Source organism: Aquarana catesbeiana, linkage group LG01, assembly GCF_042186555.1.
Source record: "Aquarana catesbeiana isolate 2022-GZ linkage group LG01, ASM4218655v1, whole genome shotgun sequence".
In the NCBI taxonomy this organism is placed as follows: Eukaryota; Metazoa; Chordata; class Amphibia; order Anura; family Ranidae; genus Aquarana; species Aquarana catesbeiana.
Window position 1 is genome coordinate 470128182 of NC_133324.1, and position 17577 is coordinate 470145758.

The 17577-nt window shown below is 40.4% G+C and overlaps 2 protein-coding genes across 4 annotated transcripts in view; one reads left to right on the forward strand and one right to left on the reverse strand.

Moving 5' to 3' along the window:
• Positions 1-5627, forward strand: part of IGFBPL1 (insulin like growth factor binding protein like 1) — a 135426-nt gene extending 129799 nt beyond the window's left edge. Inside the window, exons 4-5 of one of the 2 annotated variants that reach the window (XM_073591232.1) lie at positions 678-835; positions 5479-5627. In XM_073591232.1, coding sequence (XP_073447333.1) covers positions 678-818 — 141 coding nt within the window. In that variant the 3' untranslated portion in view covers positions 819-835; positions 5479-5627. The remainder of the gene's footprint in view (positions 1-677; positions 836-5478) is intronic. The other variant, XM_073591233.1, reaches the window with a different exon arrangement.
• Positions 4998-16836, reverse strand: ALDH1B1 (aldehyde dehydrogenase 1 family member B1). Of its 2 annotated transcripts, none has more exons than XM_073591229.1 (2): positions 16729-16836; positions 4998-10888 (listed from the first exon to the last, which is right to left on the reverse strand). In XM_073591229.1, the coding sequence occupies exon 2, from the start codon at positions 10879-10881 to the stop codon at positions 9334-9336; it is 1548 nt and encodes a 515-aa protein (XP_073447330.1). In that variant the 5' UTR covers positions 10882-10888; positions 16729-16836; the 3' UTR covers positions 4998-9333. The 2 variants fall into 2 exon arrangements, with proteins under 2 accessions (XP_073447330.1, XP_073447331.1); XM_073591230.1 differs by having other exon boundaries at positions 4998-10901; positions 16729-16814.
• Between the last annotated feature and the right edge of the window lie 741 nt (positions 16837-17577).

Below are 17577 nucleotides of genomic sequence, written 5' to 3' on the forward strand. Positions count from 1 at the left end.
TTTTTACAGAGTTACATTGGTCCTGCTTGGAACAATGTAAATATACAGTACATATTTTATACCCTCAGGAGTGGAGTGGGAGCAGAAAATCACTGTAGTAGTTGCTGCTGCGGTCTTCCAGGTTCCTTTTGGGAGCAGCTGCCCTGCTGCATTGTTACCACAGTAAGCTGCTCACTTTGCATGGCTGCCATGTTCCCCCACAGCTTGCATTTTTTCTTTGACTACAAAGCATTCTCTGATTGGATGATGTGGAGTACAGATGACATGATCTCCTTCTCATCTAATCAGAGAACACTTTACATTTATTGAGAAAAATGCAAGGTGTTCTCTGAATGGTGGCCTTGCTGAGCGAGTGGTCCTCTGTGGTTGTTATGCCACCAAGGAACCTGGAAGCAACTACTACAGTGATTCTAAGCGTTCACAGTTGTCCCATGGGCATGAAATATGCATACTTACATTGGTCCAAGCTGGACCAATATAACTATGCAATACAAAACATACCTAGAATTCAGCTCAAAGTAATAAAATAGTGAGATTAAGGACCAATTACTAAACTTGTAAACATTAATAACCTTTCAAATAAAATGTAACCAAAAAAAATAGTAGCCATATTTTTTACGAACTGACTCTTTGGCAATACTATATGCACACTTTGACAAATGAGTGCTTAACTTCAGATAAAGCCTTTGACAAAGGAGGATGAAGGTACTTACCAATGTCATGCAACCAATATGGTAGGAGATGCATTTGCAGAAGGATCCATCAGGGTTGTTGAACACAATTCCCGCAGAATGAAGAAGAACCATCACCGTATCTGAAGTTACTATGTAATCAGGTAATGGGTCAAGAGTTTGAAATTTCCTGAAAGCAGTATGGCTAAATGTTTTTTACTTTCATATTATCAGGTATTAAAGATGGACCTTGCATTATGATTACACAAAAATATCAAATTGTGCCTAAGTAGTGCCCTAAAAAATGTACTTTTCGTCTTGAATTCCTCCTGAGGAATAGAAGGTCTTCCAGATGTATGTAAGGAAGATAGGGGGCGCTAGATACCATATTATTCAAGTGCTCTAAATAAATAAATAAATCTCCTGCATTACCAAAAAAATGGAAATGTAAGAAAACTAGGGGGCGCTAGATACCATACTATTCAAGTGCTTTAAATAAATAAATATCCTGCATTACCAAAAAAATGAAAAACATAATAATGACAAATCATAATTAGATTACACATTGGAGTGCCCACAATAGTGAAACAAATATATAGTGATTGATTGTCCACATAAAAAAGTGTTTTGAAGTGGTTGAAATGATATCTTTCAATAATATCCCAATCTTGTTGCTGTAAACGAAAGGTTTTCCATCACCAAAGGAAAATAAGAAAAAGGAAAACACCTCGAAGTAGTAGATATCTGCTTACCAGATACCAATGACTCCTTTAGTTAAAAAGAGAGTCACTAGCGCTTGTGCAGGGTTGTGTCTGCTCACATGGATGGCCGGACTGTGGTTGGTATTATAGGCATGGATCGTTCCCGTCAAGCTCATTCAAGATAGGATAAGGATACATAGGAAACAAAAACAGTCTCCATAGCGTAAAACCATTTATTAAAAAAGTAAACAAATTAAAAAGCCAAATGGCCGCTTACATTGGTGGGTGCCTACCCGGCACTGGGGCTACTTGCATGTCAGGGTGACTTCACAGTCAGAAAAAGCCTTTCATGTCTCCTCCACGCTGGCGTGCGTTCCAGCTTACACAGGGGGGCAGCCAAAGGATCCGGATGTTGTTGGGTGATAGGACATGTGACCACGTACTGGAGCGGTACGTGGTCACATGTCCTATCACCCAACAACATCCGGATCCTTTGGCTGCCCCCCTGTGTAAGCTGGAACGCACGCCAGCGTGGAGGAGACATGAAAGGCTTTTTCTGACTGTGAAGTCACCCTGACATGCAAGCAGCCCCAGTGCCGGGTAGGCACCCACCAATGTAAGCGGCCATTTGGCTTTTTAATTTGTTTACTTTTTTAATAAATGGTTTTACGCTATGGAGACTGTTTTTGTTTCCTATGTATCCTTATCCTATCTTGAATGAGCTTGACGGGAACGATCCATGCCTATAATACCAACCACAGTCCGGCCATCCATGTGAGCAGACACAACCCTGCACAAGCGCTAGTGACTCTCTTTTTAACTAAAGGAGTCATTGGTATCTGGTAAGCAGATATCTACTACTTCGAGGTGTTTTCCTTTTTCTTATTTTCCTTTGGTGATGGAAAACCTTTCGTTTACAGCAACAAGATTGGGATATTATTGAAAGATATCATTTCAACCACTTCAAAACACTTTTTTATGTGGACAATCAATCACTATATATTTGTTTCACTATTGTGGGCACTCCAATGTGTAATCTAATTATGATTTGTCATTATTATGTTTTTAATTTTTTTGGTAATGCAGGATATTTATTTATTTAAAGCACTTGAATAGTATGGTATCTAGCGCCCCCTAGTTTTCTTACATTTCCATTTTTTTGGTAATGCAGGAGATTTATTTATTTATTTAGAGCACTTGAATAATATGGTATCTAGCGCCCCCTATCTTCCTTACATTCCTTTTTTTGATTATCTATTTTTTTGATTATTCAAAAATTGGGGAGCAGCTTACACTGATTGTTTATATATTTCCACAAATTTTCTTTATTGTTGGGAATGTTTTTTTACTAGATGTATCACCAGTATATGTAATTCATATATATTATCTGCTATCGACACCATTGGCGCGAAGGTTTTTACTATTTTCTACTTCCAGATGTATGGCGGTGCCTAGGCACTCCTGTGTCTACACCCTCATATACCCTGTATATATCTGCAGAGTGAGATCTAAGGCACTGCGGCCTCTAATTGCTAGCCTGTGAAATTTGGCAGTCACTATTGTTCTGCTCACTGTTCCCTTCAATGGAGGCTCTGATGAGGAAGCAAAGATTCTGTCTCTACTGAAGGCATGAGCAGGGAGTATTTTAGATGTGCCTTTCAGTAAAAGCAACACAGACAGAAGTAAAAATGTGTGTTTTTTTTTTTTTTTTAAGAATAGGAGAATGCTTCAACTTCTGTTGCAGATTTTCCCTCACTTCTTGCCTGGTAAAATGATGCTCTCAAAACAGGAAGTGAGGCGAAGTCTCTGTAACAGTGCTCTGGATCGCACAAAAAATCTAAATGTTAGAAAGCGCTTCTACCTCCCACTTAATACATTCAGACTCATAAACATAATATACTGATCCTCACTTTTAACAAAACAACCCAAAACCTGACTTCAGGCAGAAGCTTATCCAGACTGTCACAGCCTGTGTTTTGTTGAGTTCTCTGATGTCTGATATTCCACAAATAAAATGCAAAAGTTACTGATCTCTCCTTGACCTCAATCAGGACTGCCAAATATAAGCTGTCAATGAGGCCCTCACTCTATAAGCAGCTGTCAGGGGTAACTGGTTCTCAACTTTCAGGCTCAGCACTTCGTTACAACGAAGTTAGTCTTCAGTTAGTCTTCATCAGTGGCGGAGGGCTGTTATAATTGTAACATGAGACAATTTAAGGGTTACGTAACAGGACAGGGTTAACCACCCAAGAAATTAAAAGAAGTGAGGAAGCTCAGCCTTCCACCCCTCATGAAGATGGTTAACTGCTGATATGAGTTGACTGTGATGTAGTGCTGAGCGTGACGGTTGACAACCAGTTACCGTTGACAGCAACTGATAGAGTACTAGCCTCTGGAGATTTTCCAGGGACAGTGGTTCCAATATACACATGATTTATTATTTATTTTTATGTAAATATTTATGCTTGGTAATATTCGAGGAAAGATTTTATTATATCTCCAGATATGAGTCTGGAGGTGTGGGGATCATGCCTTGGAGATAAGACGGCATTGAGGAGGGGGGAGGGCTGGAGTGAGTAGTGGAGAGCCACCCATTGCAAGGAGTGTCTGACAGGGAGTACTCCTGTATCAAGGTGTGGGAGACGGAAGAGCAGGGGAGAGTGCGCGGCCGACATCCGCGAGGGTCCGTATATTTCTTGTACTTACTGCATTTGGGCTAATATTTGCAGGACTGCATACTGAGTATTTGTGTGCTAGTATTTTTGACCCCCCCCCTCCATTTACAGACCAGAATACCTACTGGGCTTTGTAGTTCTCTGGTCATCAGATCATATTTCTGGCTACAAAATTACAAGCTGACTATAAGAGCTCATTCACGCAGGTAGAAAACAAAAAGCTGCATATGGATACGTTTTGTACACATCTAAATGAAGCACTATAGTAATTAAATGAGTCAGTACACACTGCTACATACGAAAATGTGCGCTGCATTTAGCCATGCACAAAACATGTAGGCCATATCTACAGTTTTAGCAGATTCTGCAGATCTATACACGTACGCACATAAACGCATATGAACAAACAAGCATAAAGGCAAGTACTTTAGGCACATATTTTAGGCAGGATCTTCTATCTGCCAGCAAGAACCTTTCTTTCATGCAGAAAATACGAGTATGCCTGTGTGAATGAGCCCTAAAACTTTCATTGACATCCTATGTTTGGCAGTCCTGATGGAGATAGAGGACATATTACTAACTTTATAATTTATTTGTGGAACATTAGGCATGAGAGAACTCCTCTGCAGCTGTGAAAAAGATACTTTTTGAAGTTATTATGATACACAGGTTGTGACAGTCTGGATAAGGCATCATGCACATTGGCTCCTAGGGGCGTCCGGTGTTTCTTTTTCCTGCCTCTAAACTCCCCTGCATGTTAGCCCATGTGTCCATGCACAGATAGGCAGGATCAACCAGGTTTTTTACAGCATAAAAAGGGGACAGATAAGACAGCACAAGCACGGCGCCTCCTGGCCCTTTAGGAGGTTTATGATGCCAGGAGGCGGGCGGGGCTTAAGAGCACGTAACCGCCGTGATTGGCTGTCATGGCAGCCAAGTGATCTGAAAACTCTGTTGGCCATCAGTAACTGAAGGGAGAACTCCCGGCACATCTGTATGGACAGCAATTCATGCAAATATGCGGCCCCTCTGCGCCAAGGACTGGGTCCCGAGAGGCCGCATATTTGGATGCGGCTGGCGCCAAGGAGTTAACCTGCTATAAGGGAACAGGATTTTTTTTTTTTGTGTTAAAACCTGTTTAACTTAGCAGCAAAACCTGACAGGGGTTCCGACCCTTCACCATTCTATCCATTTTTTTTTTTTTTTTTAAAGTTTTGGATATACTGTACATACAATTTAACTTTCAAATAGATTCCCTAGGACTGTCTTATAGATATAAACCTGACTGTATTATTTGTAATTTATAAGCTCCTGTTTGGAGTGCATGCAGAAAGGTTCATAAGGTGTAATAATATATTATAATACAAATGCATTATATTTATTAATATGTGGGAGAATACCCTAATTCTAACTTGTTTCCTTATCTTTTAGCAGGACTGAAAACGACTTCCAACTTGCAACATTTTTGGTTTCATAATTATGTACAAAACATGTAGAAATTAGTTTTTTATTGTTATGACGATTTTTGTACAATATTAAACAGTTACTAGAACAAACTGAATAAAGTTTCATAGCTGCAACTCTGATGGTTTCTACTCTAAGTATTTCTAATCTGACACAACTTGACAGCAGTTGTTGACCAACAACGTAACTCATAAATCTTACTTACTTACCTTATCCACAAAAATGAACAATATTTAGTGAAACTTTTCTCACAGTATTTTACAAATGATGCTATATACAAACACCTTTTTTTTCCATGTTTTAAAAATGTATGCTCATTTATTAACAAATATGTGAATTATGCAAGATAATGACAAGAAAGCATACATGAGAGGCAGGAAATATTAAGGTCATATGCAGTTTATAGTAATATAAAATGACTTCTAACATCTAACACTTTCATTTTCATTAAACAATATGATTCCAGATAATGGTAAAATTCGTGTGGAAAAAAAGATCAATAAAGTATCTGTTACGAGTAATCTGTCACAAGTAAAAAGAGAATAATATGGTATTTAATTTAAATATCCTTATTATCTGCATTCACATGAATAGAATTTTTGTGGAATGTGTAAATCATTTAATCTCAATTAATGTTTTAGCAGAAGTGATGCTTTTGCCACCCCAAGCTCAAAGCTGGCAGTGCTCAGTGTAGGACTGTATGAAGTTGCCACTGATATTTTGGTTACCAGTGTTGTATGTCTGCCTGTTTAGGTGTTCTGAATAGAAGTTGTGTTTTAATAGTTAGGTTGAGAATTAGGGGATACAGGGGTTGATTTACTAAAGCTGGAGAGTGCAAAATCTAGTGCAGCTCTGCAGAGAAACCAATCAGCTTCCAGGTTGTATTAGCAAAGCTTAGTTGAACATGCTGAAGTTAGAAGCTGATTGGATACTATGCACAGCTGCACCAACTTTTGCACTCTGCATTTTTAGTAAATCAACCCCAAAATGTCCTGCATGGCTACAGCTACAGGTTCACTTTACTGCCACTCTCCCCAGGTACACATATTCACCAAGCTTTCACTCTGCTTTTGCTGCCAGGAGGGAATAGTGTAAGCTCCAAGTTGTGCGATAGATGTCTGAGCAGCCAATCACTAAGCACCAGTGAGGAAGTACAGTAAGTCACATCCTGTACCCAAAAGTATAGACAACTCTTCTTTACTCCCAGAGGCTGAATTGAGAGGTGGGGGAGAGGAAGGGATGACTATGTGCAATTGTGGGGAGGGGGGGCAGCAGTTAGGAGAACTTGTTTCTTTGCCCTACATAGAAAAAGCATAGGTTTACTTTAAGGTTTAGGTTTAAGTTCTAGTGGATTGAACATACTTCCCAACTTTTTGAGATGGGAATAAGGGACACCTATCAGCAAACGTGTGCAGGCATAGGACAAACCCCTTGCAATGCCCCCTTAAAGGAGAATTGTACAAAAAAACAAGATTGGTTAAACCCACAAGTGTTTTCTTTACCACTACTATTTCTTTATATTGGTTCTTGGAATTTACAAATGCAGCAATTTAGAAATCAGATGAAAGGTTTAGGGCTGGAAAACACTTTTTGATAGATAAAGTGCATTTTATATACAACTTTATAGATCATATATATATAGACATATACATATATAGACCAAAATGAGGGAGGAATGAGGGACAGAGGGACATAACTCCAAATCAGGGAAAGTCCCTTGAAATCAGGGACAGTTGGGAGCTATGGATTAAATGTTGAGATAAGGTCAATTTTATTGGTCCCAGATAGTAAGGATAACTTACCACAAATTTGTGGCAGTGTTAAATTGTAAGTCTGTTAACTTGCTGTACATTTTCACTGGAAGGTTGTACACTTGCAGAGCACTTGAAGCACAAGTTCTAGTCGGCACTTTCAATTCGTAGCAAATTTGCGTGGCAAGTCTCTAGCAAGAGCAAAGTTGCAGTGGTGAGCTACAGCAAGAGCTCTGCAAGTCACAGTGGGATGACTATTGCACAACATAACGGAACCAGAACTTGCAGCAGACTTGCAGAATGTTTGCAAAGAATGTTGATCTGGAGTCATGCAATGTGGACTTCCTGTAATTGTTCATCAAACTTGTGAAGCCTGGCAAGTCTAGCAATAGCTTAGAAAGTCATTTTCAAACTTGCAGCTCTATTTCTTGCTATCTGGGATTAAGTTAAAACTTGGATCCTAAGTTTATCTTAAATGCTAAGGCTTAAATTTCAGGGTTAAGGTAGGGTTACAATAAAGTGTTAGGAGGTGTTAATTAGGACTTTAAAGTGTTACTAAACCCAGGACCCTGCATTCACTATATCTGGTCTCCCACAATACACAGAACATGGAAATGCAATAGTTTTAGTACAGTAGATATAAACTGCTAAATACCTTTTCTCATCAGCAGTTAGAGCAGTCTTGTGACTTCTATCAGTGTCTGGTTAAAGCTTGAAGGAGGAGTTTTCATTCTCCCATGATTGTCCTATCAGGATGAGAATCCCCCAACCCTCTGTCTGGACAGTGCTGATTGGCCCTCTGCTGATCCCATGAACTTTTCCAAGAAGAAAAAACTCTATGGCAATACACACCAAACTGAGAATGTGCAGCTTGTCCCCTAGCCACTGTATTATCAGAAGATGGATTGGGGACTCTTGAAGAAGGGGAGGATCAGAGGAGACAAGATCAAACAGCCTTTTTACACAGTGCAGAGGATTAACCCCTTAGGTTCCATAGTGAGTATAACAAGCATGCTTTACTGCATATACACACAGATTTTACTGTTGTGGGTTTAGTAACACTTTAACTGTGTAGGGTGGAAAGCAGAGAGTAAAGGACAAGTCACCAGTTTTTCCTGTGGTCTCCCTGCAGCTGATCTTTTCTAATAGACACATACTATCTCCTTTTCATTGGTGTATTGGTATATCTCATTTGTTTGTTTACCTCCCCAAAAGACCAGACCTGGATCTCATCTCCAACAATAAAAGTCTCCCAAGGCGAAGATGTCAAACTGCACTCCCCAAGTGCATTTTGGCACATCTGGAGTGGGGAATGGTAGGTAGAATGGAGGTGGTATGAGGAAGAGAAGGGTTTGAGCTCAGAGGCGCTGTGACCTCGAAGGTAAGGTCATGCCTGTGCCACATTCTGCTGCCTACAATGATATCACTTCCTGCACAGTGGCTGCTGAAGTGTGGGATAGGGGAGGACTTCTATGTATTTGCAGCAGTCGCTGGAGCCCGGGACACTGTACTGACACAAATGTAAAGCTGTTAGTAATCATCCATCACGAAGCTTGCTAGAAATGGGCTCCAGCAGTTAATCTTCAGTCATATTCATCTCCTGTTTGGCACTTCAGCAGCACAACGAAGACAGTAATTTCACTGCACACTGCAAGCAAATTGAAACTTCAGGGTAAGGCAGTGGCTTTTCAAGGAACAGGTTCAGACATCAGATTGGATTTAAGGTGCACTGTTCCCGGGCTCACCTTTTGCTAGTGCTGCTAATAAACTACAAGTATGTGATGGGAGGCAGTAGCTTACTATGCAGTGCCCCTCGTCCCACATGAAAAACTGCAACTACGGCAGCTGCCCTTTCTGTCCCCCCTCTCCTTATCTTAGCACTGTGTGGAGTTCAGAAGACCCTCTATGTTGCTAGAGTCAATAACCATGAACAACCAGGACAGCTGCTAGAACTGTTAATTAAGGTACAGGCATGTACTGCAGAGACTTGAGCTTCAGTGCTGAGTAATATGGTAGCTTCAGAGAGGTGGAGGGAGAGTCTAGGTTGCTTATTTAAAGATGGACCTATAGTTTATGAGTTCTTTTGGGACATTTTTACTATGACACTTTTTACTTCTGTGTAAGCCTTCAGGCCATCCTCTCCTAACTCTCTTCCATTTCCAGATTCTTTATAGCCCCCAAATGGTGTCTGAGAAGCAACAATATTATAGGTGTTGACCCAGACAGTACCAGCTTGTAAAGTCTGTATTAAATGCATTGCTCTGTCTAAGTCTTTTGTGAATATACCTGCAGCTAGTCCATACCTTGTACCATTGGCTCTCTCAATTACTTCATCGATTTTCTTAAATTTAATTATTGACTGCACAGGGCCAAATATTTCTTCTCTTGCAATCCTCATGTTGTCATGTACATCAGCAAAAACAGTTGGCTTGATGAAAAATCCTTGATCTCCATATCGGTCTCCACCACTCACAAGTTTAGCACCTTCTTTTTTTCCAATTTTAATATAGTCAAGAATTTTATTGAACTGAACATTATTTATTTGTGGGCCGTGCTCTGTATCTGATTCAAAAGGATTTCCAATCTTTCTTGCTTTTGCTTTCTCAATAGCTTTTTCTAAGAATTCATCATAGATTGATTCTTCAACATAGGTTCTAGAACCAGCAGCACAGCACTGTCCCATGTTGAAAAACACAGCTTCATGGCATTGTTCTACTGCATGTTCTAGGTTTGCATCTGCCAGGACAATGCAAGGACTTTTTCCACCGAGCTCCAGTGTAACTCTTTTAAGGTTTGACTCACCGGCTGCTTGCTGAATTAGTCGGCCAACATTTGTAGAACCAGTAAATGCTACTTTATTAACATCCATGTGTCTTGCTATTGCTGCACCTGCAGTAGCCCCATAACCTGTTAATATGTTCACCACACCGGGTGGAAATCCAGCTTCCTTAACCAAAGATGCAATATATAAAGCAGAGAGTGGTGTCTGCTCAGCAACTTTCATAACAACTGTGTTTCCGGTGGCTAGTGCTGGTGCTAGTTTCCAGCACTGCATTATTAATGGGAAATTCCATGGAATAATTTGACCACAAACACCAACAGGTTCAAGTCTAGTGTAGCAAAAATAACTTCCATCCACGGGGATGGTCTTTCCATGACATTTGTCAGCAAATCCTCCAAAATATCGATAAATCTTAATCGTTTCACCAACATCTAAATTATAAGACACTGAAAAAGGTTTACCATTGTCCAGTGATTCAAGAGAGGCCAAGTAGACCCTATCCCTTTCAATTAGGTCTGCAAGGCGATTTAGAAGTTGACCTCTGTGTGAGGCGTCCATAGCACGCCATGGAGATCCCAATCTAAAGGCTTGTTTTGCAGCTTGAACTGCTAGGTCAACATCATCCTTGTCTCCTTCAGCCACATGAGCAATTATTTCTCCAGTAGATGGGTCCACAGTTGGAAATGTCCTCCCACTGACTGCATTATGCCATTCATTGTTTATGAATAGCTTGGTATATCTCACATCTTTTAAAGGCTTCTGCACTTTTGTTACTGAATATGAAGCTACCATGTGACGAAATGTAGAGATATGTTGGTAGGCTTGAATGCGGAACATGGTTTCACTACAAAATAAAACTGTTTATTAATAAATATATATATATATATATATATATATATATATACACACACACAGTATTTTAATGCATTGTATGATTAACATAAAATAAAACTGTTTAGCTGTACATAGCTCCGCTAATGGTCAGCCAAAAATATTATAATTTTTTAAAGTGGTGTTCCGGCCAAAATTATACTTTTTAAATAAAAATACCCCTATAATACACAAGCTTAATGTATTGTAATAAAGTTAGTCAGTAAACGAAAGTCTGTTTTGTTAGTTTATAGCAGTAGTTTGTTATTTTATAAACTTACAGCAGGCCGTGGCCATCTTAAGTGTGGGCATCTGAAGCCAGACTGTATTTCTTCCTGGATCTCATCCTTGCAGATCTTGCACATGCTCAGTGCAGCACAAGCAGTGTAATAGGTTTCAGGTCAGGTTTCCATAGCAATGGCAGTTTCAGAGGAAGTTGCCGCCCCTTCCCAGAAGGCATTGCAAACAGGAAATGATGCGATGGGCCGCGGCCAGGGAGGAGGAAGTGAAAAATGAATACAGCAGATATACAGTAGGTGCTGAGAAAAAAATTAAAAAATATCCAATTTGTTTACAGTGCACAGTTTAGTGAGAGATGCTGAAGAGTTGTAAAAGTGGGTGGAACTCCACTTTAAATAGTTTTGGATAGGGTGAAGGATGGTCACCTCAGTTGAAATTTTATGACTATCCAAAGCCTTCTTAGAAAGATTTACCCTCACTTTCTGAATTGGTAAGAAAGTCAGGGAAAATCTGGAACAGAAAAAAAAGGAGTCAATAAAAACCTAGCCTTTCCTTGCAATAAAAATGGTTATTTATCTTTGTCTGTGTTACCATTTTAGTTTTTCCCAACTTTTGGTCTGGTAAAACTGTTTTCTGCAGCAGTGGTGGCTGGTGGGTTCTCATTTTGTGGGGCAGCAAACGTGCACCAAACCCCCCAGCCCTGACCCTCCCACGGCGCCCGCCAGACCACCCATGGCACTGACCACAGTGGCACCCACCAGACCACTCATGGCACTGACCACCCGCTGGACCACGCGCGGCACTGACCACCCGCTGCACTGACCACCCACTGGACCACCCGCAGCGGCACTTACCCGCTGTGTGGCGGGGCTCTCCTCCTCCTCTCCTGCAGTGGCGGGGCTGTCCTCCTCCTCTCTGTCAGTGCGGGCAGCGGCGGCTCTGGTGTACGCTCCTCAGGCTTCCTCACCTGTGTGTCTCCTCTTCCGCCAAAGTGCTAGGCATCCAATAGGGGTCACTTAGCGCTTTGGCAAATCGTGAAACAGGTCTCACAGACCTGCCTCCTTATTGGTGGGGAGGAACTGTAGTGTGACCATAGCGAAAATTCATTCGCTATCATCACACAACAGGGTGGGATCGGGAGGCAGTACTCTGCTCCCCGAGCCCACCCTATTTTGAAGCCTATTAGAGCCTCTGGCTCTAATCATGTGCTTCAAAATTCACCCCCCCCCCTATCCCCGCCATAGTAATTCATGTGCTCGGCGTCCTGAAAGGGGCCAGGCACATGGATAGGGATGGTGGCGGGAGTGGTTGGGGGGTGGCGCACGTACGCCCACAATGCACGGGCCTCCACTGGTCTGCAGGACAGAATGGGAGAGGAAAGCTCTCTAATGGAGCTCCAGATAGCATAAAAACCAAAATCCAAAGCTATAAAAAAAAGCTTGGGTGTGAAACACATGTTAAACTGTATTTCAACATTTGCATTTAAATATTAGAAGAACCCACTATAGGTTTGTTATGTGTTCCCATTCACACATTGTATCTAAAAATTGAAAAATATATATCTTACCTTTTAAATGTTTCTCAAAAGAAGGCCTATTACCTATGCATATATCATACCTGGCTGATGCCCTTGGAAGCTGGAAATAATTGAAGTAAACACCACTACTGAATAGACGAGGTAAACCAATGTAACTATGTATAAAATATTGCCAAATATGCTGCAGAAATCTCCCTCCACTGAGTCTGGCTGCAATCATTTTAACTGTGGGCAGCTGAAGCTGCTGCCTTTTCACTTCTTGGATTTACACAGACACACAGAGGCACACCTACAGCTCTGCAGCCCTGTAGCTCTCATTGGCCCTCTTATGACTCACCCCCCCTCCCTTCCTGGCAAACTCTCATGAGAGTGAGAGAACTGTGCATGATGTCATAAGCCTAGGCTTTTTACCAGACAAGAAACAGGAATTGGGCTGTATATGGTATTTACTGGTAGAAAAAAAAAAGGTTTTACTATCCCAAGTTAAAACAACAAGGGCAGAAGATTTATTGATGGAAAGTTGAAAAAGTGACTGAAGGTCTGCTTTAAGTGTAAAATAGCAACATCAAATATCTGTTAACAAAAAATGCAGTCTGTATTTCTACTCTATTTCTGTATTACTGCTTTCCCCCTCCTTTACACAACAAACCTCACTTTACTCCTCCAAACCCCTTCCCTAATCACTAGGTTATAGTTCAATGGAATATATAAATATATACAGGCATACCCCACTTTTAAGTACACAATGGGGTTTATTTACTAAAGCTGGAAAGTGCAAAATCAGGCTAAATTCTGCATAGAAACCAATGAGCTTCCAGGTTTTATTACCAAAGCTTAATTGAACAAGCTGGGGTTAGAAGCTCATTGGTTTCTATGCAGAAGTGAGCCTGATTTTACACTTTCCAGCTTTAGTAAATAAACCCCATTGCGTACTTAAAAGTGGGATATGCCTGTATATAAATATATATATATATATATATATATATATATATATATATATACCCCCAATTCTTGAATCTGTTGTAATCAGACATGGACTTGATGGGAGAGAACTGGATAAGAGGTATAATGGAGGGGTCAAGTAAGTAAAAAAGTGGATAAGCAGTGTTTTTTTTTTATTGTGCAAGGGTGGCAGGGCATTGGCAGATCTTTAACTTCCGTGGTAGGTTTTCATATGGAACTACCTGAATTCTGGGGCTTCCAGGCTGATAAGGAAGAAAAAAAGAAATACCTGTAGTGTCATATTGTAAAGTTGGAATCAGTTAATGTATTTATGTGTTGACAAAATAGAAAGATGGTGTAGGGTATGGTCTGTTTTTATCTCCAGATAATGAGCCCAGGCTGGAAAGGCATAGTCATTGGAGTGGCCACTGCTGGACCTGTCATTGGTGAAGGAGGGCACACTGAAAGATAAGCTTTTCAAACACCAGCCTTATAGTAACTTGCAGCGATCACTCCCCTTTCCCCCCCTGTTCCACACTATGTGCTATCCTTCCCCTGTAGCTCCTATGTATAGCTCTTCAAAAAGTCAGCAAAGGATAAATTACATTGAGCTATGTACATTTTTTATTATATGTTCAAAATTATTAAAAATGTTTCCTTATATTGGATGCTACACAAGAGAAGCCATGTCTTGTGTTACTCCTACAGGGTGCTGAGGACTTGGAAGCTTACACTCAAATATGCAGTGGTATAATATGGTAGGTCTTGGAACATGGGAAAGGAAAGGAGAAGTGAACGTTTCAATACACCAAGAGGCTGGTGTTTGAAAAGAATATGTACATGGGGAGAATTTAATTCAGTTTCAAAAGTTATTGCCATGTGCTCTGCCATCTCTGTTGAGTTAAAGCTAACATGGGAACCTATATGGGAGTTCAGCTTTATGGGATGTAACTGACTCTGGAAAAGTGTCTCCCAGTAGTTCCCTTGACATCATTTCACTAACACTATATTACTCCATATATGGAGAATTATGTAACTATAAACCTAAAACAACTTTATTATTAAAGAGGAGTTCCACCCAGGGGCTCCATTAAAAAAAAAAAAAAATTAAAAGTCAGCAGCTACAAATACTGCAGCTGCTGACTTTTAATTGGACACTTACCTGTCCCTGGATCCAGCCATGCGGGGGATCGAAGCCCCGCTCGTCCCCCCCCTCCGCTCGTCGGCGCCGGCATTTCAACTGTGGGCGCCGGGCTGTGGCTTCACAGCCTGGCACCCACTGCACATGCGCGAGCGGCGCCGCGCACCGTGATTGGCCGCTCAATCACCTGGGACCTGTAATGGGTCCCAGATGATTGACAGGAGGGAGGGAGCAGAGCCAAGCCCTTCCTGTGCCTGGGGGGAAGTGATGTCACCAGCCCAGGCAAAGGAAGAGGCATACTACGAGGGACCACCTAGCAACAGGCATTTAGAGGTAAGTAAAAAAAAAAAAAATATTCAAATGTTTTTTTGTTTTTTTTTTACAATTTTTCAGGTATTTTTGTTTTTTTTGGGTGGAACCCCACTTTAAGGTGCAGCTATAAACTTGCCCTCTTGCAGGGCAGATACGTGCCACATAACTTCCCCACCAATAACCTGATGACATCCTTTCCTGGGCACTAGAGGTTGGGTCTATCGGCACTGGACCTAATGCTATGTGAAGGGAACCACTTTTTAGGCATCTCTTCTCAAAGTATCACAGCTTATGGTCCGGTATCAGCACGGCAGGGAATGCATGCTTGAAATCCTGGAGTGATGGGGGTTGTGAGAAAAGGGTCACTCGCCTTTTTTTTTTAAATCTATATATATTTTTTCTTTCAAATTAAACTTTATCTGAACCCTTCATAGTGCTTTCCAAAAACAGAAAATGTGATGAGCCCATTTGATGAAATTGTCAGCAAATGCTCAGCCAACAAATATGTTATAAATATTCTCCTCAATTCACACACTTCATGTTTTCTGACAATGAGGGAGATTTACTAATACGGAAGTGTGCAAAATCTGGTGCAGCACTACATAGAAACCAATCAGCTTCCAGGTTTTATTGTCAAAGCTTAATTGAACAAGCTGCAGTTAAAAGCTGATTGGCTACAATGCACATCTGCACCAGATTCTAAATGCTGCAGGTTTAGGAAATCTTCTCCAATATCCTGAGAGTATTTGCAGAATAGCAGCAGCCATTCTTTTTGCACAGAGCACCTTGTTGGAACCATGAACTACGCTTGCTGATTTTGTGATTTTGCGTTCTGCACTGCCTCCTACTGACCGCAGTTCACATGAAAATTTTTGTGCAATATACGTGACAATATATTTAAAAAGCAACATATTTTTAACATCATTTTAAGATAAAAAGTAGTAAATAATGACAGTTTTTTTTTTGATCACTTGATTAGAAATCATACACATGGATATTTGATGTCACAAATACCCTTGATACCATAAGACACATATAACATATTTTATGTTATATAATCTGATAACATACTTTTTGGTGACTTACGCCATTAAAATAAAGGTTACGACATTTCTAAATTTTTATAGGTTAGTATATTGGATTGCCTGACACATAAACATTACCTAAACCTAAATGTTACCTTTCTAAGTGGTGCATCTAAGCTTATGAATTATGGTGCAAGCAATAGCCTGTTTGAATTCTAACCATAAATCTAAACTTCATTCTAACTCAAAGATAATCTTAACAGCCCTGTAGATAAGTGTTGCCATGGCTGCATTGGCACTTACTGATGTGATCTTTGACCTGACAGTCAAAGATGTCTTCAATACAAATGGTTACTTTTATACTTTCTTTGTGATGCTAAAAGAAGCTGGCTGTGTAATAACATGTTAAATTAGGCACTGAACAAGAAAAATGTAGCTGACTCGTGAAGCATTAACGTTCCCTATGCGTATCCCAGGAAAACACATCACCACAAAGCAAATTGAGCAGTTTCCTGCAGCTGTCCACTGCTTTGTTGAGATAGTGAACGTCATTTTTTTTTTTTTTTATGAATATACAGATTGACAAGAAAATAAGTATGCTGTACGGAAACACTCACCAAAATAAAAGTCCAGCTGCAGAATAAATGTTTCAGTCAGGGCTCATTTCTGTCGCACTGCTCAGTCGTTTTTTTTCAGTAATCAGTGTAAAAAGGGAGGAGAATTTCAGGTTTCATCCTCCTCCCCCATGTTACGTGCATAATCCAGCACAAAAGCACAGTAACGGCAATCAGCCCTGCTATTTGGCTCAGCTTATAATGAAATTATTTTTTGGACAGTAATTTGTTACAAGGATGTCTTATTAGATAGTGGTTCTCAACTCCTGTCCTCAGGACCCACTAACAGGCCAGATTTTAAGTATTACCTTGGGGAGAGGCAGACTAGAATACTGCAATCACTGAGAAGCAAATGATATCACCTGTAATGTATTTAAGTTATCTTGCAAACCTGCCTGTTGGTGGGTCCTGAGGACAGGATAGAGATCTCTGTACCAGTGGTTGGGACAGCATGTACAGTACCTTAAAGAAAGTATTCATACCCCTTGACATTTTCCACATTTTGTCACATTACCACCAAAAAAATTAAATATATTTTACTGGGATTTTATGTGATAGACAAACACAAAGTGGCACATAATTGTGAAGTGGAAGGAAAATGATAAATGATTTTCAATTTTTTTTTACAAATAAATATCTGAAAAGTTTGGCGTGCATTTGTATTCAGCCCCCTTTACTCTGATACCCCTAACTAAAATTGTGGATAGTGGAACCAATTGTCTTCAGAAGTCACCTAATTAGTAAATAGAGTCCACCTGTGTGTAATTTCATCTCAGTATAAATACAGCTGTTCTGTGAAGCCCTCAGAGGTTTGTTACAGAACCTTAGTGAACAAACAGCATCATGAAGGCC

Excerpts from the sequence above, each read along its gene's own strand:
- ALDH1B1 (XM_073591229.1), bottom strand. The coding sequence starts at position 10,881 with ATGTTCCGCATTCAAGCCTACCAACATATCTCTACATTTCGTCACATG.